This window comes from Neodiprion fabricii, chromosome 3 (assembly GCF_021155785.1).
Source record: "Neodiprion fabricii isolate iyNeoFabr1 chromosome 3, iyNeoFabr1.1, whole genome shotgun sequence".
Classification (NCBI taxonomy): domain Eukaryota; kingdom Metazoa; phylum Arthropoda; class Insecta; order Hymenoptera; family Diprionidae; genus Neodiprion; species Neodiprion fabricii.
In genome coordinates, this window is record NC_060241.1 from 21328758 (window position 1) to 21355204 (window position 26447).

Sequence of the window (26447 nt, forward strand, 5' to 3'; positions counted from 1 at the left end):
TTATACTGATACTCATAAAATAACGGTCAAATGGATTTTCGTTCATGATTTTCTGATATCTTAGCATGTGACTGACCTTGTTTTATTACACATTGAACGAATGGATTTCCCGTATATCCTGTTAAACACGTGCAGGTAACAGCATGATTAACAATGTTGCACTCGGCATTGTCGCCACAAGAGCCTGGGCAGGGATCTGTACACTTGGCATTGATACATGCTTTATTGCTAGAGCAATCCGGATTTATAACACATTCTGGACGACATGAAGGTGGAGACCCAACGTAATTTGGAAGACATGAGCATGACGGATTACCGCCATTGTTTTGACAAAGTGCATTTGGTCCGCAAGGTGAGGGAATGCAAGGATCTTCAGGTCCCTTTGGCTTCTCTGGTGGCACTGCGAAAGCATATTATACATTGATACATGATATGGAAACTGTAATTGTTCAGTAGAAATTATAATAACTTATATTCAAAATTGAACAGACAAATTTTTGTGAATAAAAATGTGATAGGAAATTCTTGAATCACATACCTGGGATGTCATAACAACTCCTGAAAGGATCTCCAGTTTGTCCTGGAAGACAGCTACATATCGGACTGTGGTTTATTACTTCGCAACGAGCATTCAGTCCACAAGAGCCCAAGCATGGATTTGTACATTTCTTGTTCACACACGCTCTTGTCGATGAGCATTCGGAACTAACAATGCACTCCGGTCGACATGATGGTGGTGAGCCTAAATATCCTTGGAGACAAGAGCATACAGCATGGTTATCCGAGTTGCGGCATTGGCTGTTAGGTCCACACGGGGACGGTACACAAGGGTCACGTTGATCATCCAGTTCTAGAATATGTAAAAAAAATTATGAACTCAACTTTATACGCACACACTAATTCATTATCGACCAAATACAATTTATATCAGTATCAGGAATTGATTTTAGAAGAAAAATATTTTATTGGCCATGATTTTTGCGTGAGCAAAATTATAAAAGCAGTTTAACAAATTCTTCAGATTTCGTCAAGTTAGTTATGAGTTATTTTGGCAAAATTTTTTTCTTTCCACAAAAATTCCAAGTAAATTTCCAAATAAAGCACTGCTATAGGGGTTGTTGGTGACTGAAGCTGAGATAGTAAAATGATTGATCAATTGTATAGCACTCATAATATTGGAAACCTACTGAACTGCAGTTACACGAACCTTTAATTTTACATTTTATGCCACATCTTTAAAAAATTCAATTTCATATCGGTCAATCCAAAATATTGATAAATGCAGAATGAAAAACGTTACAATAAATTCTCACAATTCATTTTGGCATGTTGAAAAGTGTACAAGCGGACAAAAATATAATAGACATTGGAATGCAATCCTAAACGGAATTGCAATTTAGCCTAACAAATCTTCAAGCAGATATATATATATATATATACTTAAACAAAAAAAAAAAAAATATTTGAGTTTCTAATGTGCACAAAATTGGCCTCTAAACATGAATAATTTAATATAAAGGCTGGAAAGGAAAATAAGAGTAAAAATTTCAAAACCTGTACTAGTTGTTTAGCTTCTATATTCCGCAAGGAAATTCAATCTCAACAAGGGAATTAAATATATTGTCATAATGCTGAAAATACACGAATAAAGCATTGTAACTATTGTTTTGATCACTCTCCTTACTACAACTAACTTTGCTACCAAACACCATCTATTTTTACTATAAAGACGAGTAAACATACAAGTCAAAGTTTGAGACCAAACATTTTCCAATCAATAGCTTGAACTCTTTACCTGGTTCTTGTTGACGACAGCTAACAAAAGGGTCCCCGACATATCCAGTTAGACAGGAACATACCGGAATATGGTTTACAATATCACATTGAGCGTTCTGTCCGCAAATACCCGGACAAGGGTCTGTACACTTATTTCGCAAACAAGATTTATCTCTCGGACATTCAGAATTGAGAATACATTCAGGTCTGCAAGCTTCAAATGGATTACCAACGAACTCAGGTAAACATTCACAGTCTCCATCTTTGCACAGAGCATTTGGACCGCATGGCGATGGATTGCAAGGATCGTGAACAATAGGTTCTGTACCTAAAAATGAAATCGGTTCGTTATCTAATCTGTTACTAATGCAAGTAATGTACCTTTTTACAATTAGCATTAGAATGCCTGGACTTGTAAGTTTTAAAATCCTCCCATAGTGATTGATTAGGTATAATCACATTTTAACTCGGTTAAGTGTAAAGGAAAACAGATTTTAGTTTTCTAAACCTGCTGTACATGAAAAATGGATTACTCTAGAGTCAAGTTTTATCGAATTTACAAGATAAATCATGTATAAATTACACGCTGAATTATAACAATAATAATTATAATAATAATCGCTACCGTTTCCCGCCATACCCGGTAGAGTATGTTCCCATAAGTCTACAGAAGACTTGTGCGGGGCAAGGGAAGGGATGGGTTAGTGACCATCATTATGCAGCTGCAACAGTCTTAAGATGTTCAATAGAAACAAATTCTTACAAAACATTTAATGATTGATCAGATCATCTTTCTCAATAAGGCAGTCTAGGCATTCTGGTTTTAAATTCTTTTGGGAAAAAGCAATGATGAATTTACTTGTCGGAATTGGAGAGCATTGTGAGAACGGATCTCCGGTAAATCCTGCAGTACACGTGCATACTGGTATGTGATTTAAGACATGACATTCAGCACTGACTCCGCATGATCCTAGACATGGATCTTGGCATCTTTGATTGATACAAGCAAGATGACTCTTGCATTCAGAGCTAAGAACACATTCTGGTCTGCATTCCGGTGGGAAGCCGATGTAATTTGGAAGACAAGAGCACGCAGGGCTACCAGATATCATCTGACACTGTGAATTCGGGCCACAAGGCGATGGTGTACAAGACGGTGGTCTTTCAGTTTGTGGAATATCCATTAATACTAAAAATAAAGGTGTAAGCATTTATCTAATTTTCAAAGAATTAAATGAAAATCACACCATTGACATAGAGTTTCAAGAATAATATATTAAACCGAAAATCTTACCTTGAGAACATTGAGTGAAAGGATCTCCTGTAAATCCAGATGGACAGGTACAAATTGGATTATGATTTTTCGTTGTGCATATCGCTCTTAATCCACATGTATTTGGACAAGGATCAGAGCATTTCTTATTGACACAAGCCAAGTGAACTGGGCATTCTGCATTGACAATGCATTCTGGACGACACGATGGAGGTGTACCGATATATTCTGGTAAGCACGTGCATACAGCCTGTTCATTCACTGTGCGACATTTACTATTTGGTCCACAAGGAGATGGTGCACATGGATCTCGGGCTGGTTCTATCAGAGTCGATATATACAAATCATAATGTTATCTTTATATTCAACTATGAGAGGATTTCAAAATATGTTATTTGTTTCGAAACAAAATAAAAGAGACATTATAAAAGGTTGGAGACATATCTAAGAGCAGGATTAATTATTGATTGTTGATTATATTTGTGGATTACTTTAATATATAATTATATATTAATGAATGGTGACAAACTATGTTTTTAAGCCACGCAATGTAAATTTTGAGTCGTCTGACAATGAGAAAAAATACTTCACTGAATGTTGTCCATTCCATTAATATAAGCTTTTAATGTTACAGCAGAACTCAAAATAATGATAATTACTCGAGAAAAATACTTATGTTTTAAACTAGTCTCAAGAAGTACATAAAGAAAATTGTGCACCAATCAAATATGGTTTTTCATCTATTGCAAAAAAATGAACTCCGTTGTTTGTGAGTTGTTGAATGACAAAATAAGCAATATACTCTATGATTACTTCGTAAAATGAAAATTAATTCTCTGACTATTGAATTAAGATATCTTATCGGTTGTAGCTTCCATGTTGCAAGCAAAGCATGGATCCCTATAATTCTATGATCACTTCATAGAATTATGGCTAATCCTCTGAATATTAGATTACGATATAACTTACCCCTTATATCTTCCATGTTACAAGCAAAGTACGGATCCCCGGTGTAACCAACTGGACAAGTGCAAGCAGGAACATGTGCTTTCACATTACAAATGGACAAAGTACCGCAGGTACCTGGACACGGATCGATACACTTGAATCCAACGCAAGCCAAGTGAGATGCACAGTCATTATTTGCTTCACATTCTCGTTTGCATCCAGTCTGCTTATCATAGGGATCTCCAATATAATCTGAAGGGCAGGCACACGCAGCAGCTCCATTCCTCTCCCGGCATTGTGCATTTGGTCCACATGGAGTTGGGATACAAGGATTGGTTGGAGTGTATTCAGTAGCTAAGTAAGAGAATTTATGTGTAGTGTATTCCATTAGAAAATATTCTTGTTTCGTCATAGGAGTGAATTGTTTTCTATCCTTTTTAGGTTACTTACAAGATGGTAGAGCTAAGCTACATCCCACGGATGCATCTCCAACGAAACCTTCTGGGCATGTACAGAGCGGTTGATGATTCTGGACAGAGCATATTGCAAAACTTCCACATGTTCCGGGACACGGATCTTTACAGAGCTGATTTACACAAGTTGCAGTAGTGGGACATTCTGAGTTATCAACACACTCTGGTTTGCAGTTGGGTGGACGTCCGATAAAGTTTAGGGCGCAAGAACATGCAGGTTGGAAACCTATAACTCTGCACTGGGAGTTTGGTCCACATGGATTTGGTTCACACGGATTTTCTGCTTCTCTACTAGGCGGTGTGACTACTAGAATAAATATATAAAATTTAGTCTTTTGTTATCTCAACCGTTCTTTTTTTTTTAATCCGATTATTATGCTTGGAATAAATCATACCCATACCGTGATAAACACAATTATACACGTATATGCAACTAAATTCATGTGTATTAATTCTCGAAAATATTCATGTATTCTTTGAACCTGTAATGCAATCAACATGTCTAATTTGTTTTGATTGTTATGCATATAACAGAATAGTTCAGCCAAAAATTTAGACAAGATTAGGACGAGAAAAAAAATTTGGTTGTGAAATATCTGACGCACAAGTTTACACGCTTACACAAAATCAGTTTGCTATTGAACACTGATGTATTTCCAACCAAAAATCGACTTGTAGCTTACCCAAAATTTTATACTGATCAAATAACTTCACTCATACTAAATTCCAGCTTCCTGAACTCGTTATTGTAGAAGTTATCATTAGAAAAGTGAGCTTGAACTTCATCTTTTTAGATAAAACTTTTCTGATGATAACTTTTACAATAACGAGGTCAGTAGGTGAAAAATCAACATGAATTATATATCTTAGCAAAACTCATGAAGTTTTGAATAATTAATAGACGTCGAATACTAATTTTGCATAAACTAACTAATGTGACACAAGATTTTTGAACGTATTCTGCCGCTATCTTTCAAGAAATAACTGTGATTACCATGGCCAAATGATTAAATTTTCGTAAGTCAGGAAAATGAAGTTTATTCAGTTACACGCATAACAGCTATAAAACTGATTCCAGTATCGCACTATTACTGGGCGCTATTTTACACTGAACAATGAACAGAGTTATGCATAGTAATCAGAATAGAGGAATTATAAATTGACAATATTTGAAAGCCCAAGATCTGAGAATTCAGAAAATTACATTTGCCTGTTTACTATATGATTCAGCATTGAGCTCATACAAATGTTAAGCTTGTACTTACTTTCAATCTTTGTGCAACTTGCTAAAGGATCACCGGTGTAGCCGTTTGAACAAGTACAAATGGGGTTGTGATTTACAACAAGACACTTCGTATTTAGCCCACAAGTTCCTGGACAAGGATCGACACATTTGTTGTTGATGCATGCTTTGTTTTGTTGGCATTCAGAGCTGCCTGTACATTCTGGACGACAGGAGGGTGGAGTGCCAATAAATCCTGTCTGACAAGAACAGACAGCATGTTCGTTCAACACGCGGCAGTTGCTGTTTGGTCCACAGGGAGATGGCTCGCATGGCTCAATAGGTGTGTCGCTGATTACTGATCAAACAGAATCATCAGGTTATTTCGATTGTAACTTAAGTCAAATTTTTAGGTATCAGATTTGAGTTGCATTTTACCTGGTTCCTGCACGCAGGATACTAATGGGTCGCCAATGTAGCCCGGCAAGCAAACGCAAGAAGGTGCGTGATTGAATACTTGACAAGTTGCGCTTTGGCCGCAAGCACTTGTGCAAGGATCAATACATTTGTTGTTCAAGCAAGCTTTGGTGCGTTCACAATCGGAATTGGTTACACATTCAGGTCTACAGCCTGTGTATGGATCGCCGAAATATTCAGGAAGGCAAGTACAAGAGCCTGCTCCATTTCTCTCATTGCATCTTGCATTGGCACCACAAGGCGATGGATTGCATGGGGTGCGAGGATTTTCGGTTGTTATAGGAACTGCAAGAATTGAAAATATTTCACTTACTGCGATTCTGGATAATTTTTTTTTTTTTTTTATCTTTCAAGATTAAAAAATTTGTATTAGTGGTGCTTTTGCTGTGCAATAGAATTACCTTCTATTATCGGAGAGCATTCGGTAAATGGATCACCGGTATAACCTGGACTACAAACACATACAGGATTGTGTTTGACCACGTTGCAGAAAGTATTTACACCGCACGATCCTGGACATGGATCTTTGCACTGTATACCTTGGCAAGCCAGATTTCCTGGACACTCTTCATTGATGACACATTCTGGGCGACAAGTAGGCGCACGACCGACATAGTTTGGTAAACATGAACAAGCAGGGAAACCATCAATTACTCGACATTGTGAGTTGGGACCACACGGTGATGGTACACATGGATTTCCACTTGGCGTCGAAGGTATCCTAACTGTAGAAAAATTATAAGAAAATGTATTTCTGAATTCCGCCAATTATACGTACATCATTTGGGAAACATGAAAAAATTGAGTCGTCAGCAAAGTTTCCAACCCACAATCGCAATATTTTAGTTTTCGTACTGTTTGCTTTCATAATTTCATTTTTTGGGGTTCTAAGGACATTACTGCAGGAGATGAAGTGCGTATAGAATATTCTTACACGTTCAATATTCCGACTGAGATACTCAGTTGAAACTATTAAAACTGGCTTAGGAATTTTTGCATTAAAACTATGTCTTTTAGCGAATATATGATAGTTGGCTCCCAGAATTTGTACTGGTATATGTTGTAAATACTAAAACTAGGGCACGCAGTGTTATGAAAATACGTGAAAAATGTATGTAACACATGTGCGTGTATTGATACTATAAATAATATCTGTGAAAATATCATACTTTCGTTCTTCAAGCATCGGAAGAATGGATCGCCAGAGTATCCTGGAACACAGCTGCAGATAGGATTATGATTAACGACTTGGCAATTAGTGTTTTCCCCACAGGTTCCTGGACACAGATCTTTGCATGTCTGACCAACACAAGCTTTGTCCTGCGCACAGTCTGCGCTTACTACACATTCAGGATGACAATTTGGTGGACTACCGATGTAATTAGATTGACAAGTGCATACTGCGTGTCCATTGACTGCTCGACAGTTACTGTACGGACCACAGGGCGAAGGCTCGCATGGTCTTATTGGTGCTGGTGGATTAACTGCAATAATTAATTATGAGGTTTTATTGATCTATATTACAAATTTGAGATTTTTTTCATTCTCTGATAACAGAGTAAAATAAGGATAAGCAAGTACATATCCCGTACCAACTACTCTTTTAGATTGAGGAAGATTTCAAAATTATTAGACTTTACAATGAACAATGTTTGTACAAATCAAATTGTATGTTATTCCGGATACTGAACTTTGATGGGAAAAAAAATAGATTACCCTGAATCAGTCTTGTAGAACTTGTGTTTCAACCAAATTGAATGATTTTGTCATATTCTGTTATACGTATCATTCCGGGGGAGCTGTCTATTAGATGGTGAGTTTAAGTTTGAGAAATAGCGTTGAATCTGATGTTTAAAATACCAGACCAAATTCACATTATTGTATTAAGGTTTTTGTCCAGTTTTCTGTTAATAATTCAGTCTACAGGGTCATTTATTCATTGCCGATCGCGAGATCTGGGTAAGAGAGAGCAGCTTCTGCCGGTGCCAGGTAGAACAGCTGCATCAGTTGCACTCATGTTCAGCAACGAATAACTGACCTTGTATTTGTTATGTGAAGAACAAAAACTATCCTGTCAAGGTTACTACTGTATTAGTTGAGAGAAGATTTTCATCATTACATACCTTGCTGTGGAACATGACAAGATGTCAAAGGATTTCCAGTGTAACCGGACAAACAAGTGCATGACGGTTGATGATTATAAACTTGGCATTCAGCATTCAGCCCACAAGCCCCACTGCATGGATCCTGACATTTATTGTTGATGCATGCTTTGGTATGAAGACAGTCGGAATTTTGCACGCATTCCGGCCTGCATCCCAAGTATGGATCTCCTTGGTAATCAGGAAGACAGGTACATGAACCTGCTCCATTACGTTCTTTACATACAGCGTTTGACCCACACGGTGATGGGTTGCAAGGTTCAGCAGGTGGTTGTTCAACTGGGACAGCTAAATAACACGATATTTATTTAATTTTTACAATTACAGAAAAAGGTTTTTTTAAAGTGAGTCTGTATGAAAACGAATTCTAACTTATTATTGATGTGATCGACAAATCCTATACTGTATAAATGTGGATTATACATTGAAAACTAGGATTCCAATGTAGAAATGTTGCGTTTATGTGTGAGTCTTACATGAAAACGGTTGGCTCTCCTATGTTTTTAAACATATTTTTTTATCTTTCATCGCTTCAGTGAAAACAAAGGTATTTATTCGCTTTGGGCGTGAAATGACTTTTTCTAACCTGACATGTCATTATGGTTTGCGACTGGTGAAAATGAGAAAACAGATAGTAAGAAAAGGAATCATGTATATACAAAAATTCATCATGTTCACCAGTGATATTATAACCAGGTAGTACATGTGGTGCTCCCCATTAATAAATTTGGATGATTCAGCTTTATCAGCATAAAATTAATTCGCATACAATGGATAAGCACAAACCTTTCTGATTACATCCAGAGAACGGATCTCCTTCAAAACCTTCATAACATTGGCACATGGGACGATGATTCTGCACGCTACATCCAGCATTAAATCCGCAGGATCCTATACAAGGATCCAGACATTTCCTTCGAACACAAGCAAGGTGATTTGGACAATCCTGATGAATGAGACATTCTGGTCTACAGTTTGGAGGAGCACCAAACATTCCGCTTAGGCACATACAAACAGGACGATTGCCTTCAACACGACATTGCGCATTTGCTCCACATGGTGATGGCAAACATGGATTTGTTGGCACTACGTTTTTTGGCACTGTAAATGAAGTGAAATTGGAGGTATGTTCATACTGCATAAACTACCATCAGAAATACATCTTTTAGCACATATAGAAATTTCTGTTAGAAACTGTAGCATGTGACAATAATGACCTTGTAGTTGTTGATATTTATATGAAATGAATAGCTTAAAGTAATTTCATATTATTCATTTCCGAAAGCATCGAGATATCGTATATCAAACACAATTAATTATTAGAAGCATTGTCTCGACGAATGCGTATGTGATCCATACCTTCTTTGATGCACTGTACAAATGGATCTCCGGTATACTGAGATGGACAACTGCATATTGGGTTATGATTAGCCACTTGGCAATGAGCATTGAGGCCACATACTCCAGGGCATGGATTGGTACACTTTTGACCGATGCAAGCAAGATGCTGCAAACATTCTGAACTGACGAGACACTCAGGTCGACAAGATGGTGGCGTGCCTTGGTATCCTGGACTACAAGAACAAACTGCTCGATCATTCATCACACGACAAATACTGTATGGTCCGCATGGTGATGGAGTGCACGGATTTTGAGACGGTATAAGTACAGCTGAAATTTGAAATTGAGTAAAGAATGAAATTCACATATCGTATTAAGAAATTGGCATTTCAGAATGAAATCATACTTTGTAACTTACCAGGCCTTTCAACTTTACAACCTTGGAATGGGTCACCAGTATATCCCGTCAAACAGGAACAAACTGGTATGTGATTAGCCACGCTACATTGTGCATTTCTGCCACAAACGCCTGGGCATGGATCTCGACAATGTTGATTTAAACAAGTTAAATGGCTCGGACAGTCTGGATTCATTATACATTCAGGCTTACAACCACCTACATAAGCATCCCCGACATAAGGTGGTATGCAGCTGCATCTGGCTGCTCCATCCAGAACAGTGCATAATGCATTATTTCCACAAGGATTTGGTGAACAAGGATCACGTTCGTCAGGTAGATGTACTAAAAAAAAAGTAATTAGTATAACACATGGAAATATGGATGTCAATATGTGAACCTACTCTAAATGTACTAAATAAGCATACTGTGAAATCCAATTACTCACAAGGAATTGCAGTACATCCAACAAACGCATCTCCCGCAAAGCCTGATTTACAGGAACAATACGGAGTGTGGCTAATGACTGTACAATCAGAGTTAGGCCCGCAACTATCTGGGCATGGATTAATACATTTGTGTGCCACACAAGCCTGATCGACGTTGCATTCTTGGCTAATCAAACATTCTGGTCGACAGTTTGGCGGACTTCCTACAAAGGTGCTTGAACAGGAACATACCGGTCTTCCCATTTTCACTTGGCAAATAGAATTAGGGCCACATGGAGATGGGCTGCATGGCGAACTAGGTATTTTTAGATCTGTAAATTGTAAATGATGATAACTAAAACGTACTGTTTCATGCCGTAAATATTTTCCTTGAAAACTACTGTTTAATGTCAAGTCATCATGATTCTGGTACAATTAAGATGATACCTGACGTGTGAATCCTTACCAGTTGATTCGTAGCATCTAACAAATGGGTTCCCTTCTTGGCCACCAGGACAGCTGCACGTAGGGTTGTGATTAATCACCAAACACAACGCTCCAAGTCCACAGGTGCCTTTGCATGGATTCACACATTTCTGATTGATGCAAGTTTGTATTTGTAAACAGTCTGAGCTCACTACACATTCTGGATTGCACAAAGGTGGGGTTCCCCTATAACCTGGTATACATGAACATGTCGGATAACCATTCTGCGAAACTATACATCTGCTGTTTGGTCCACATGGTGATGGGTTACACGGATTTGAAGGTCCAGGAATTGGAGTGATCTCAGCTGTAAAAGAATAAGTTATTTGTTAATTGTAAATCATCAGATTCAGATAATTTAGTACTTGTGCTTCATCCATACATGATAAATTATTCAATTTGACAATTGAGGTTTCACACTGCAGAAAAAGTTCGAATTTTCAACTCACTGTCTTTTTGCGGTTGGCAGGAAACAAATGGATCTCCTTTGAGCCCGCGATCACAGAAGCATACCGGAGAATGATTAACAACATCGCATGATGCTCCATTACCGCATGTTCCATTGCAAGGATTCACACACTTGTTGTTTGAGCAGGCTTGAATTAAGCTGCAGTCAGAATTTTGGACACACTCAAGATGGCAAGCCATGAATGGATTTCCAAAGTAATTTGTCAAACATTTGCACGTAATAGCACCATTTCTCTCTTCACATACTGCATTTGCGCCGCATTGTGTTGTGCTACATGGATCTGGATCCGCTGCAAATAGGTATTAGTAAACAATCAGCATTCTACAACTTGACATATTTATTCACGAAACGTGGTAATGATTCCGAGATAGATTTAATTACCAAGGACTTGTGGCGAACAGCTGTCATACGGATTGCCGTATAAACCAGTTGGACAGCTACAAATGGGTTCGTGTAATATTACTTGACAATTTGCATTAGCTCCACAAGATCCCAGGCAAGGATCCAAGCATTTCCAACCAATACACGCCTGGTTGAATTGGCAGTCAGAATTACTCAAGCACTCTGGCCGACAAAGCACATCATTCCCATTATACACAGAATCACAGCCTCCACACACAGCTACTTTATCAGTGTATTCATCACATATTTTATTTGCCCCACAAGGCGAGGCTACGCACGGACGAGTAGTGTTTCTTTGTTGATCAAACGTAATGGTTGCTAAAAAAATGTTTTATCTTTTAATAAATGTTTATCAGGAACCAGTACAGAAATCTTAGATTACAGTGCATCAATATTAATAAAATAATGAAACTACTGATGCTCAAGAATTATTACTTACGGCGTTGAATGCAGCGTATGAACGGATTGCCGAAGTAATTGTCAATGCAACTACAAGTTGCCATATGATAAGAAACGCTGCACTCAGCGTTAGACCCACAAATCCTTCCCAATGAACACGGATTGACACATTTCATGTTTAGGCAAGCCTTGTCCAGTGGACAATCCGAACTTATGGTGCACTCAGGGTGACAACCAGTTTGGGGATCACCTAAGAAATCTGGTGCGCACGAACAAACTGCTCGATCTTGAATCACTTGACACAATGTATTACTGCCACATGGACTTGGCTGACAAGGGTTTGGTGCTTGTCCTTCGAATGCTGGCGAACATTTGATCATGGGATTACCAAATAATCCTTCATCGCAGGAGCAAACTGGGTGATGTAATTCCACGCGGCAATTGGCTCCAATTCCACAAGCTCCCAAACAGGGATTGTGACATTTGTACCCTATGCAAGCTTCGGTCAGCGAACATTCATCATCGTTTATACATTCAGGTTTGTTGCAGCCTAGTGAACTCGTTGGATCCCCAGATGTTCCTGTTGTACATTCACATAAAGCTTGATTTTGTGAAGTAACTCTACACTCCGCATTTGGCCCACATGGGCTCGGCTGACATGGTCCAGCAATTGGAATCTGACAGGCCGAATAAGGATCACCAACATAGCCAGCCTTGCAGAAACATTGTTCTTGGTTATTGGATACATAGCAATCCGCATTTCCTCCGCATGGCCCAGGTTGACATAAATCTAGTGTTGTTGCGGCTACAAATAGTTAAACAAATGATCACAATGAATACTCTGTCATACAACGCAAACATTCATACTAAATACATGTACAATTATCTATTTTGTTACGATAGACGACAAGGCGCAACAATGGTTATAAATAATTTAATCATGACATCTTAATTGAAATACTGTCAAATTATTCGTACTTGTACAACTTCTGTAGGGGTTTCCAGTTGTAGAATCAGGACAATAACAGGGTGGATCTCTGTTAATATCACACAAAGCTCCTGTTCCACATGGGTTTGGTTGACAAGGATTAGCCTTGGGTATGCAACCTCTGACAGTGTTTGGACTTTCTATATAGCCAAGAAGGCACGAGCATTTTGAAAATCCGTTTTCTAAGACAGAGCATTGAGTGTTCGGACCGCAAGGAGATGGATCACATGCATTTTCAGGAACACCACAAGTGGTTGAAGGTGGATTACCCTCGTAGCCAGGTAAGCAGAAACATTTCACACGTCCATCAACTACTCGACAACCAGAATTTGGTCCGCATGGATTATCCTTACAGTTGTCTCCTTCAGGAACTAGAAGCAAAAATGGCGATCATTGAGCATCTCCTGTAGATTATCCTTGTACACTTATAATATCATGAATTAGGCATAATACGTACTACACTGTTTAAATGGATTTCCAGTCAAGCCTTTCGGACAGAAACAAATTGGATTTCCATTATCTATTTCACACATTGCTAGAAGTCCACAAGGGTTTGGAATACAAGGGTTTGATGATGTTTGTTGGCAACCAACATTGGGGTTGCCAGAATAACCAGGTAAACATTTGCAGGATCCTTTGTGATTTCTCACGTCACAGACTGCATTTTTCCCACAAACACATGGATTTCCACATTTACCATTTATGCATGCCTCATTACTTGTACATTCGTTATCCCTTGAGCATCCTGCAACTATATGTAGAATTTTGTGTTTGTACTGATAATTTTATGAAAGGAGGGTGTATCGCTATAACCATGTGTAAATCATCTTTAAAAAATTATTCTTTGTGTAATATCACCTTTAGTACATTGAATGAATGCATTTCCTTGATACCCGAGTTGACATTTGCACTGAGCTTCATGATTATCAGCCACACATTCAGCATTTTCCCCACAGATATCCTTAGAACAGGGATTAATGCAGAACCTATTCAACCGGTCGCAAAGCTTGTTCGGTGGACAATCCTCATTGTATTGGCAAATATTTCTACCTTCTTCAACTGAAAGAATCAAAAGGTTTGTCAATATGAGCATGCACATAATTTGAACCAACGAGGAATGTATGATTTAAATTTGATGGGGCTGTTACACAAGTCATCTTAATGACACTTTGACGGCGAAAAGACAGTTCACACTAGTGAGGTAGTGTGTGTAACAGTGATACTAATTTTGAAGACCATAATCATGAAGATTACGTCCAAAATCGTTAGAGGTCAAACTAGGATCAATGAAGTGAGCATATTAAATCACGATTTTGCCATATGTCATCTTCGTTTTTGCAGGGCTGTACTTTTTTTTATCTACAAAGTGGAGTAAATCTTACCTGTATCGCAAAAGACGAATCCATTTCCGTGATAGCCTTCTTCGCAGCTACAGTCAGTTTCATGGTTGGTATTGATGCAAACTGCATTTTTAACGCAAGGATTTTGAACAGCGCATGGCTCTTGACATATGTTTTGGATGCACGCCTGCGTCAGCAAGCAATCCCTGTTGCTAGTGCAACCCGCTAATGGAAGAGTGAGAAAGCCCATATAGCCCAAAGAAAGGTGCATATTGAGTTGTAAAACGAAGAGGCAACTAATGTATTGACTATTCATTCATATGATTACACGATACTTCATTGTTGTGAATTAGTTTCGAAAGAGTGTTGTGTTAACTCATTTTCTTTGACGAGTGTCAAGTATATATTCTTATGTACACCTGAACAATACTTCATAACAAGTGAACCACATTATATTGGGTATACTCGGATATTGTTGGGTACCTACATCTGAGACTCAACAAATGGTGCCTCTTATCGACGGATTGATGTAACAGATAAATCTTTTTTGAAATATAATTATATGTTTCAAATTTGGGGATTCTAATAAGATACGTGCATTGTGCAAAAAGCATAATCGGAATATGCAAGCCTCATGTAAATGTTGTTATTAACTCAGAAGAATTGCAAACTCTAATCAAATTTCAGAAAAAAAATTATTTACACATACTCGTTATATACATTAATTACATATTTACATTTTCACTTGTTCTGACCAAAAAGAACATGAATCATTAATTCGTTGTTTGGGAGTTCTGATTATGTCGATACAAACCTTGCACGCAAGTCCTTGACGAGGGATCACACTCCATTCCTGGAGGACAGTATTCTGGGCAGCCATCAGGAATTGGGTCAGATTCTGAAATCGGAAACGAAATTTCATTTCAACATAATAGTTTACGGTATGTGAAATTACAACCAAATAGACTTGTATGCCTCCTCAACTAATATCAAATAGAGCCAGCAAATTTGGGTTTTATTGGACCGTGTTTACTCAAAACGTAAGTAGAACTTTATAATATTGTCGTCGAATCTTATTCATATCAACTTATCTTTAACATAACTGAAATTATCTCTACAATATACCTCGTTTGAAGCAGACTGGTCTGTGCTCCTGGACGTGGCAATCTTCAATGTAATCGCAGGGGTTGCCAAGTGTACATGGATTTAGGCACTGTTGATTGATGCAGGCCAACTGCTCTGTGCAATCGGTATGTGACGTACATTTCACATCTATTCAAAACGTTAGTCATTAGAATATGCGGTGTAAAATTTGGTCAGATGATTATGCAAAAAAAGGTTGATGGTTGTCCAAACGATTTTTTAAATCACAAAAGCATCGAATAATGAACATATTACAGTATACTAAAACTGATATCATTATACATCATTTGCAGTTAGATTACACTGGGGTATACTATGACTACATGAATTTTTTTGGATAGTGCTTTCAATATATATATATTTATACAATATATCTATATTATATATTTACAAGACGAACAGTAAAACATTGCTTCTTAATTAAAATCGTGATGAATAAATGAAATGTGTATGTGACATACAAGTGCAATGAGAATGCATGGTAAAAAGTAGTGACCCGTATTTTCCTACGCCATCACATTTATACATAACATGTTAAATCCACACCCAACAATTGTGGTAGTCTAATATTGTAGTATAATTTCGTGTATAAAGTAATTCATCCAATCACCAATCATTAGTACACATGCAGAGACCGTAATACAAACAAACGTGCGATTGAGTGATATTTATCATGCACTCATGCTGTAATGTAGGAAGTAAATAAATCGCATAGGTCGTGAAGCCACATAACACAATATTCCATAAACATTTTCTTATTCATATCATGAAAGAAAGTATTCATATCAGTTGACTGAATCCTGTTCTTGAAGTATACATAGCATATTCCACCTAATATATTCATAACAGCCATTCCATGACAGTAGAAGACAAATCATTGGGAAGCAGCACAACATCGAAACCATCCAGAATTGGTTGCCTCCAATTTTTATCTGGATATGATGCATATGCACTGAAGAAGCTTCCAAAGACGCATCGGCGGCAAAGAAAAAAATGATGTAACAAAAATGACTAAACTCCAGTCTAGAGAGATTCTTTTACCTGAGAGTATGCTACAATTAGACGAATTCTGCTGGTCAGTTGAGCACAAGCACACAGGCCAATGTTTGATGACTTCACACTTTGTGTCACCTAAACAAGGTCTACTAACTTCACATGGATTTTTACAAGCTTCATTAATACAGGAGTGAGTTTCAATACAATCACTATCACTGCTACAATCTATTCCTTCAGCATTAGAGGTGGTTGATAAAACCGGGAAAGATAATAGGTCGTCCACGGAAGTTGTTATATAATCGTTCATAACATGATCAGAACTTTTAGTGGAAATCGCAGCTGACGTGTAAGTGTCTGTGGTTGTGACCATATTTGTGAATCTACGTAATTCAGTAGATTGTGTTAGAGTATCAGCTTTCAGTGTATCGTAAGAAGTCGTTATTTCCATTGTATCAAATCTGTAACTTGTATCCATCGTACTTGGATTTCTGGTAGCTGTTTCCATGCTAGGTACATTGGTTATTTTATTTTCAAACAATGTATCGAAAATTCCTATAACACGCGGTGTAGCAGTATTTCCTATTGAAATAGGTATGTTCGTTGGTGCCACTGTACTCGGAATGCTTACTGTTTGAGCGGTATTATCGAAATTAGTCATTTTTATCGTGCTGGGTACATTACTTCCACTTTTATCCTGTGTATTAGATGCTCCTTTCTCATCACTTGTGTAGACATCCTGTTCATTATTCACAGTACCAATTACTGTTGATAATGTAACCTGTTGAATACTTTTATCAGGTTTTGTTGTGGATTGATCGAGTATACCAAAGTCTGGTGGTGCAATGGTTATCATTTTTGTAGTCACATGTTCTGTGGATGAAGGATGTTCAAGTTCTGTTTCGGATACTGGATCACTTGTTTCTTGTAGCAGCCCATCAGCTGCTTGTTGTGTCGTATATGTCACTGACTCAAGACCTTCAAGTTTAGGTGTGGTTCTGGTATTATTTGCTGAAAGTACTTCTTGTGCTGTCGTCGAATAGTACTCCTTAGATGAAGTTAGACTTTCAGTCGTAATAGATTTAATAAAATCATCTGCGTTTGCAGTATCTACATCACTTTCTTGTAATAAGTTGGGTGTTGTTAGCAATGGAATATGTGGCTCTTCGGTCATTACAGGTTGGCGATCATCAGGGACTTCGACGGTTGTGAAGTCAACGTCTGGTTCTACTGCTGTTAGTATTGTTGATGCATGGTTCGCTTGAGGAATATTAATCGTATTTCTCATTTGTTTTGTTGTAGTTGAGGATTCTGGAATTACAGTTGTCTGTGTAGTTAGAGTGGCTTCTGAATCCTCTTCTTTTTTTTCAATGGTTTTCTCTGTAACTTCGGTATTTTCGAACGTTGTGCTTGGAATAGCTGTCGGAAAAACAATTTCAGTCATTGAACCTTTATCATTATTATTTGCTTGTGTTGTTTGAATCTGATCTACAGTCGTAACTCTTTGCGTTGTGAATAATTCCGCACTCCCAATCGTAACTAATTTAGATGATTGAGTAGTTAAACTAGTAACAGGGATTGTAGTGGTTAAAATAGTGGATTGAAAAACATCGTCCGTAGTTAGACTACTATCATTAACATTGTCTTGTATTGCTTGAGACGCATTTAAATCTACAGATTTTTCTGTAGTTAAAACAATATCTAAATCCTCCGGGATGAGTGTAGTTACTTGCTCTGTGACTATGATATTATGTTGTGTAGTTGGCTGACTGTTGAACTCATAAGCATATTCAGTATTATGACTATCAATATTAACAGTTGTTCGTGTGATTGGATTTCCATTCATGACTTTTTGCGTTGTTACCGGTTTCAGAGGCAAAGTGGATACCACTTCATGTGGTTGCATGGTAAAATCCAAATTGGGGACAAATTCTTGCGTGGTTTGATCAGTGTTCATAAATTCGGGATTTAGTAGAGTTGTGTGCTCTGCAACTTCGATAGTTTTTTGTGTAGTACTTGGAAGATTTGACGGACGAACATTTTCAATTGTATCAGTAGCATCATCAATACTAGCTTCTGTCATTTGAATCTCATCCATAGACATGAATTTTTGCGTTGTTGAATATTTCGAAACTACAGTGAGAGCTGCTTCAGATGACTTGGTTGACCAACCGACAGTAGTGTTGAATTGGATGTTCTTGTCCGTGGCAACTGGAATATTCATCCGTATAATACTTTCAGTCGTCAGACTATCATCATTGATGTTTCCGGATTTCAGTGATGTTGAGGATTCCAGACTAACAGCAGGAGTTGCTTCCTTTGATTGCGGAGTTAAACTAACAGTAGGCGAATTTTTCTGAATAAAGTGTATCGTCGTATGCTCCACAGCTTCATTGATTTTATGGGTAGATTCCATTTTAGTTGACAAGTTATCGCCATATGAGTTCATATGTGTTGTTTCAAATTCATCGGCGTCGATGGGGTTATTAGATATTGCTTCAGGTTTGTTGACTGTAGTAACATCTGGCCCTGATACTTGTGTAGCTGGCTGAAAAGTAGATGACGACTTTTGTGTAACAAAGTCAATGCCTGAGCTTTCTTCTTTTGCTGGTATTATTTGTTGCGGAGGCTGGCTATTTTGATCTTTGAAAATGATCTCTGAAGAAGCATATTGACTTGTTGGATTGTTATCGTTAATGTTTGCAGGTGTCGTCTTGATGCCATCTAAGTTGAACCATTTTGTACTTGTTTGGTGCTGGTTCAGTATAATGTTATCACTTTTAGGTATGTTTTTAGTGGTGTGCTCAGTAGAGACAATTCCTGCATTTTCATGAACTAGTTTTGTTCCATGCTCTGTAACCAGATCATTTGGATACTTATTGTTGTGAACATGTGACTGAGGAACCCCAGTAGGCAGGTTGTCATCGACAATAATAGTGGTGCGTGTTGGGTCACTTTGGGGTAGTATAGTGAATTCTTGTGCTGCTTGAGATTCTGTTAATACAGTGAGGCCTTCTGTAGTTACTCTTGTAGTTAATGGAGCAGTGGAAATAGAATTATACGTTGTACGATCCAATTCGGAATTTTCACTGATTGATTCTGTCGATTTATCTCCGTTAGCTCTGTGGGCGGTGGCCTCAGTAATCAATTGAAAAACATTTCTCGTTGATGGACTACTATTATCAGAATTTAACCCAGGATTAGGGTTCGAAAAAACTTGTGTCACTTCATATGGCTTAGGTGATGTGATGAAATTGTGTGACTGAGAAATTTGTTGAGTTACTAGATCAGTATTTATGTTTTTGTAGGTTGATTGAATTTTACTTGTTGGCATTGGCTCTGTTGTCGATGATATTGGTTCCATAACATCATCAAGTAATAATGGATTGATTGATATTATTGGATTGACATTATGCGACAGCTTTTCTGTCGCTGGTGTATCAATTTTGTTATTCTGCGACGGATGAAAATAATCCAAAGTGGTATATTCATCTATCGTTATCGATTCATGGACTTCGTCCTTACCATGTATTGTATGTGAACCCAAAAAAAATGAAGTACTTTCCGAGATTCCGTCAGCAGTTTTTAAAGTTGCACTATCTCTATTTTCATGAATCATTATCTGTTCTGTAACTGCTGCGGGCATTGTAAAAGATCCTGTAAGATCAGAAGCAACTTTTGTTTGATAATCATTTATAATAGGTAGATTTGTAGAATCTTCAACTCCATCATTATTGAATGGAGTAGTATATACAGTTGCAAAACTGGGCAGTTCGAGTATCGTCGATGATTCCGTGATTTCATGATTTTCATTCAGAAATGATTGGGTTGATTCTGTATTCATGGGTGAAATATGACTGTGAACGACTAAAGTATCAAATGAATGTACATTCACACCGTTTTGTGTAGAAATTGTCGCATCCGAATAATCATGTGAATATTTTTTGGTTGTGGAATCTGTTGGGTATGTCACACTTGGTACTTCCGAAGCATCAGATATTGATTGTATTTGGTCTGATTGACTCATTGCTGATGTCGTGCTCAGAAAATCTGCCTCAGCTGTAGAATCTACTATTGTTGAAGTTGAATATTTTTCGTGAGAATCTTTTAGATCGTTACTTGTTTCTAGGAACGGAAGCAATGTTGGAAGGCTTTGTGATTTCCGGTCAACCTTATCGGTCATTTTGTAATTTCCATCTATATTAGGACTTGAAGATATGAACTGATGTATTGACGATTTTTCACCATCAGTATTTGTTTCATATGTGCTTGTTGCTGCTGCATCGTTCTCAAATTGATTGACGACTTTTTCGGTAGGGTGATGAATAAAAGTATATGAACCTTGAATAGTGGTATCATATTCATTCGTTGGAACTAATTTTTCAGTTATGCTGGTAACTTGAATAGTTTTAGTGGGATTATTTGTATTGTTTAGTGTTGTACTTGTAGTACTGGATTCAAATGACTCAGAATGAGTTACTGGTAGTTCCGTATCTTCACTAAATTGATACACTGGTTGATCCTGATATCTAGTGATAGATTCTTGTGTGACATCTCCAAGGTTATTAGGTGATGTAATTGGAGAGCTCGCATTTGAGGAAGTGGTAGTTTCGAGATCTGGGATATTGTGTTCAACTTGATCTATAATCTGAAAAATTTCATTATTCCCATTTAATCCACTGGGTCGTGATCCAGTTTTTTCCAGTAGTATTTTATCGGTCGAGTCCTTGAATCCCATATTAACTTCTACAGGATTTTCAGTAGGTATGTATACATAGTCAGTCTGTGTTATTTTATTTGTTGTAATTGAAATTGATTCCGTCAAAGTTAAATTATCAACAGATATTCCTAGATTATTATTAGTCAATCCTGATTTCAGTGTAGAAGTATCATCATTCGTAAGACTCTCAGTTACTGAAGAGTAATCTTTAGATGGCAATGTTTCAGACAAGATATTTTCCAGTTTCTCTGTGTTCGATTGCGTTGTATGAATATGATTTGAGTTAACAGTGCTCCTACTAATAATAATTTCATCATCCTTATTGGAAGGTGTTGAGCTAACACTATCCATTTGTAGTGTTGTTGATTGTGTTGCTTTCTTTATTATTGTAGTTTGTCCTGTACTTGTATGTTGTGTTTCTTGGCTTGGTACCATGATTGAATAGCTCCACTTATTAGCATTTTCAGTTGTAAGTGATTTGACATAATTTTCAAATGAATGTGTCGTTGAATTTACTGTCGGGGTCACAATTTCTTCTGTACTCGTACTTAAAGTAGTTTCGCCAGACTCTCTGTAAGGATGAGGTGAAGTACTTATTTGATCCAATGTATACTGCTTACTATCTGTTGTTGATTCAGGTATTCGGGATTCAATGTACTTAGGCGACTGACTTGTTGTATCCCTGCTTTTACTACTCGCTTCAGGGTCTGCATTTAGTGCTATAGAATTAACTAAAATTTTGCTAACAACAAATGATGTTGGATCCATAACTGTGGTTGAAGAAATTATTGTGTCTTCAGTACCGGTTTTAGGAGTCGTTAAAATACTTGTTTCGTCCTTAATATTGGTAGTTAAAGCAATATTCGTTCTGGATGTGGTTTTAGTAATCGGTGTATATTTCGTATTGGTATATGTTGCAAGCTCTGGAGTTAGTGTTGTAAATTTCATTGATATATCTTCAGTTCCGCTGTTCAGTACATGTTGTGTGGTTGGAATATGCTGAGTAGTTAGTGAGCTATCACTATCAATGCTTGGTGTAGACTCTATAGCCAGGTGATCGCCCACATCACTCAAGTTTGATGTATCAGTGATCTGATTTCCACTCAACGTGGTAAATTCTACTGATGAGTTTCTAGTATTGGATGTTAATGTTGACCTTACAGCTGTTTCCGTAGAAGTGATTATTTTTGTAGTGCTATTGTCTAATTTAAAACGTGTGCTTGGTGATGATGAGGCAGCTGTGGCATCTAAATTACCCACAGAAACTGTAGAATTGGATACGCTTTTTAGACATTGAGGGTTGTTTAAATCGCAATCGCAAATAGGCCTGTGTGCTTCAACTCGACATTGAGCTGCCAGTAGGCAGTTGGTGGTGCAAGGATCAACGCAAAACCCTTTTACGCAGGCATTTGTATGATTGCAGTCATCATCGGACTCGCAGACAATCGTTGGGTTGAAGTTGTCAATGGCTGTGGATACAATAGATACATACACACAATATACTTGAGGTTAAATTAGATAAATATCAAGCATTTTGTATTACACTACACTACTAATAAAATGTTTTAATAAGTACTACAGATTAAAAGTTAGCATGCTGCATAATAGATAAGCTAATTCAGAAATATTGATTAGGACTTTACTGAGACAGATGTAACGGAAAGTACCTTCCAGTAGTATAGGACTGGCAGAAAAGTGCAGGAGGTCAGGATAAGGGGGCATTATATATGTATTCTTGTACTAATTAACTGTTAAATGACACGTTCAATGTTGCATATAAAAGTGATTGTAATCTGAAAAAATTTCGTAGAAACTTTTCGATAAAAGGCAAAGCACATTGAACATTTCAAGTTCTCCGCATATGATATGACCTACTCAGATAGCAACTGAGAAATGGTGTTTACCTTTCATGCATCCATATTTAGTATCTGGCACAAAGCCTGAGGGACAGAACTTGCAGATAGGCTTGTGCTCCTCCACGTAACATGGAGCATCAGCCGGACAGGTGGAGTTACTGCAAGGATCCACACAGCGATAGTTGCGGCACGCCAGGTCTGCGGAGCAGCCACTGTTTCGCAGGCAGATGGATAAGGAAGGATTGCAGTTTCGAGTGCATATGCACACAGGGCGATGATCCAGTACGTCACAAGTTTTGTCAACCGGGCATGGTGGTTTGTTTCGCACATTACAAGGGTTTTGACATTTTCCGTTAATGCAAGCAGCATTTGATGGGCAATCAAAATCTCTCAAGCACGACAATGTGTCAGGAGCACAAGTTAGTTCCCCAATATCGTTGACAACGAATCCATATTTACAGACACACATTGGGCTGTGATTTCGCACCTGACACTTCTTATTTACATCGCAGTTAAACTTGGAGTTCAAGCATGGGTCGCGGCACTCTCCAGTCTGAATATTGCAGGAAAGACTTTCCGGGCAATCGTAGTTAGAAGCGCAACCTGTACTTGGGAAGTTAGGTCGGGGATCGAGTTTTTCACATTTTGGATCTGGTTGGCAAGCAGTTTGGGGAATGCCGATGTAACATTGTGGACACGAGCAGTGTGGCTTGTGTAACACGACACGGCATAAGGCATTTATTCCGCAGGCACCGCGAAGTGCGCATGGGTCCAGACATTGTAGATTTATGCAGGATTTCTCGTTCGGACACTCTAAGTCACTGCTGCATTCTCTTTCTATTGTCGCAAAAGTTCATTGGTGGGTTGCAGGTGGGACAGGAAAAAAAAGAAAAAAAGCATTTATAAGAACTGTGAAAAGAAACTTTCTCACAAATAACATTAACCACATGCTTTGTATTTATAATGAAAATAGGGTAGCTTTGTAAAAAGGTGGAAAGAATTTACAATTTTTATAAATTTTAGACATCTCGTACAGAATAATAATGACAAGCAGCAATATTTACACATAAGCCCCCACAGACTTAAGAAAGAGGAAATGACCTGTGAATATCGGCAAATATCAAGCATGGGTACATGAGAATGTCTCTTTCGCAGTTCCCAATCTGTATTAGCCTAATCTATATCGTGTCAACTGTAACTATGTATACCTCGGCAAGTATTCAAATCAAATGTGTTCTTTCAGTCAAACAATGATAAGACAGATTGGAGACTGAGATAAACATTCTACATATGAGGTTATAATGTGAGATGTGTGAACATGTTGTATATCAGAGTATGTACAGTATGCCTAACGAATGTATGTGTGTATTTACATGAGCATTCACAATATTCTGAAAATAATCAATTGATATGCATCGTCGAATAACTTCATCGATTCGCCCCAATCACATCTGTCTCTCAGTGTTAACGATCCACTGGATTAATGCATCTATATATATTATCAAATCCTACTGAACGATACATGGTTATTCTACACACCATGTTCCTTTCTCGTCAGTCACAAATCTATTTTTATTTTCAATCACAAGTGCTGTACATATAATTAACTAGTATACTGTGTTAAATAGTTAGTAGGTTGCCTCTTACCTGTTATGCATTCAATGTCTGGAGAACCGCTAGTACCAGGAGGGCATCGGCACACGAATATTGTACCATCTCGTAAGCATTCTGCGCCTTTTCCACATCCAACTGTCCGACAGTCTCCTAGTGCAGGCTCTGCGCGACCTGATTAACGACATTGAGAGAATTCGTTTATATGAGATTTATCACAGACAAGGCATTATTAATAATGCCGAGAACTTACATTCTAAAGACGGATCCCCAGTTGAGAAGTTTGGAGGACAATAGCACTGAGGCTCATTGTTATTGATACGACATGCGGCATTAACACCACATTGGGCACTTTGGCAAAGATCTCCACCTTCACAGACACATCCTGTGTATGGATCTCCAACACATCCTGCATGGCATGTGCAGTCGAATCCCCCAGTAGTGTCCCTGCATTTAGCATTGACGCCGCATGGACTCCGCAAGCAATCATCACCTCCTATTAAATAGAAACTAACATCAATATTTGCATAAAGATTTATAAAAAAATTTCTTTCTATTTCGATATCTTTAGTTATTCACTTCTTGATGACCTATTCTAAATATATATATGAAAAAAGTCGACTGACCTTTTTTGCAATTAACTTTCGGATTTCCAAAGTGTCCTGGCGGACAAGAGCATTGTGCTTGTCTGTTCACCACACGACACTGCGCGTTGAATCCACAAACGCCTTGTTGCAGACATGGATTCGTACAAACGCGACCTATGCTGCAATGCTTATTTGGCTCACAATCCTCATCTAATTGACATTCCGATTGGTAACATTCTTGACTGGGTTCCCCCTGAAAGCCTTCTGGGCAGAGGCATACAGCTCGATGGTTGGACACTCGACAGAGTGCATTTATTCCACATGGTGATTCTCCACTATTACATGGATCTACGCACTGATTGTTTGTGCAAGAAAGCGACGAGGGACAGTCAGAGTGAGCTCGACATCCTACAAGGCATAAGCCTTTTTCGCACATATAACCCTAAATCATGAGACTTATATTAGTTGACTACTTTTACATGTAAATACAAAGTAATGAAAATTTCCTTCCCATATTTTGTTTCCTTTTCTGCAATGTTTACGATTTACTTTGCAGGTATTATTTGACTAAAACGATGGATATCATATTCCAGAACATATTGAGCATTTCACACCAGCTCAATCACTCTCGAATTTCTTCAAATTTTACGTAACATTATACAAACAAAGTTAGTGGACTCTCATCTAAGGGTGGATGAATTCTAATTCGATCACAGCCAAAAATGTATATTTTTTGTATCCACAATTTTCAAAAAACGTAAAACATTGAAAATTGATGATGATATGCCCAATCTATACTGATATATTGTTTTTTTGTTTGATATCGATAAACTCAAGGCCAGTAGACCGAGTTACATGAAACTTGCACCAAATTGTTTCTTAGATCTGCCTAAGTAACACAGACGATATATGGTATACAAAATGGGTCTAATTATTTAAAAAATGATTTAAAAAAA

At 37.8% G+C, this 26447-nt stretch overlaps 1 protein-coding gene across 3 annotated transcripts in view; it reads right to left on the reverse strand.

Annotated features, from left to right (window-relative positions):
• The window catches only part of LOC124178732, a 132964-nt gene that overhangs the window by 64361 nt on the left and 42156 nt on the right, over window positions 1-26447 (reverse strand). For all 3 annotated transcript variants that reach the window (XM_046562302.1, XM_046562301.1, XM_046562303.1), the window contains exons 37-67: window positions 25531-25933; window positions 25158-25400; window positions 24941-25078; window positions 23342-24130; window positions 16766-22906; window positions 15707-15853; window positions 15396-15479; window positions 14624-14806; window positions 14100-14300; window positions 13699-13992; window positions 13232-13612; window positions 12294-13058; window positions 11834-12172; window positions 11433-11741; window positions 10964-11290; window positions 10518-10829; window positions 10091-10414; window positions 9691-10002; window positions 9118-9432; window positions 8293-8619; window positions 7339-7653; window positions 6571-6894; window positions 6131-6454; window positions 5736-6050; window positions 4448-4777; window positions 4019-4351; window positions 3071-3370; window positions 2636-2965; window positions 1796-2104; window positions 539-850; window positions 77-400 (exon numbers count right to left, since the gene is read on the reverse strand). In XM_046562302.1, the coding sequence (XP_046418258.1) occupies window positions 77-400; window positions 539-850; window positions 1796-2104; window positions 2636-2965; window positions 3071-3370; window positions 4019-4351; window positions 4448-4777; window positions 5736-6050; window positions 6131-6454; window positions 6571-6894; window positions 7339-7653; window positions 8293-8619; window positions 9118-9432; window positions 9691-10002; window positions 10091-10414; window positions 10518-10829; window positions 10964-11290; window positions 11433-11741; window positions 11834-12172; window positions 12294-13058; window positions 13232-13612; window positions 13699-13992; window positions 14100-14300; window positions 14624-14806; window positions 15396-15479; window positions 15707-15853; window positions 16766-22906; window positions 23342-24130; window positions 24941-25078; window positions 25158-25400; window positions 25531-25933 (15850 nt within the window). The remainder of the gene's footprint in view (window positions 1-76; window positions 401-538; window positions 851-1795; window positions 2105-2635; window positions 2966-3070; window positions 3371-4018; window positions 4352-4447; window positions 4778-5735; window positions 6051-6130; window positions 6455-6570; window positions 6895-7338; window positions 7654-8292; window positions 8620-9117; window positions 9433-9690; window positions 10003-10090; window positions 10415-10517; window positions 10830-10963; window positions 11291-11432; window positions 11742-11833; window positions 12173-12293; window positions 13059-13231; window positions 13613-13698; window positions 13993-14099; window positions 14301-14623; window positions 14807-15395; window positions 15480-15706; window positions 15854-16765; window positions 22907-23341; window positions 24131-24940; window positions 25079-25157; window positions 25401-25530; window positions 25934-26447) is intronic.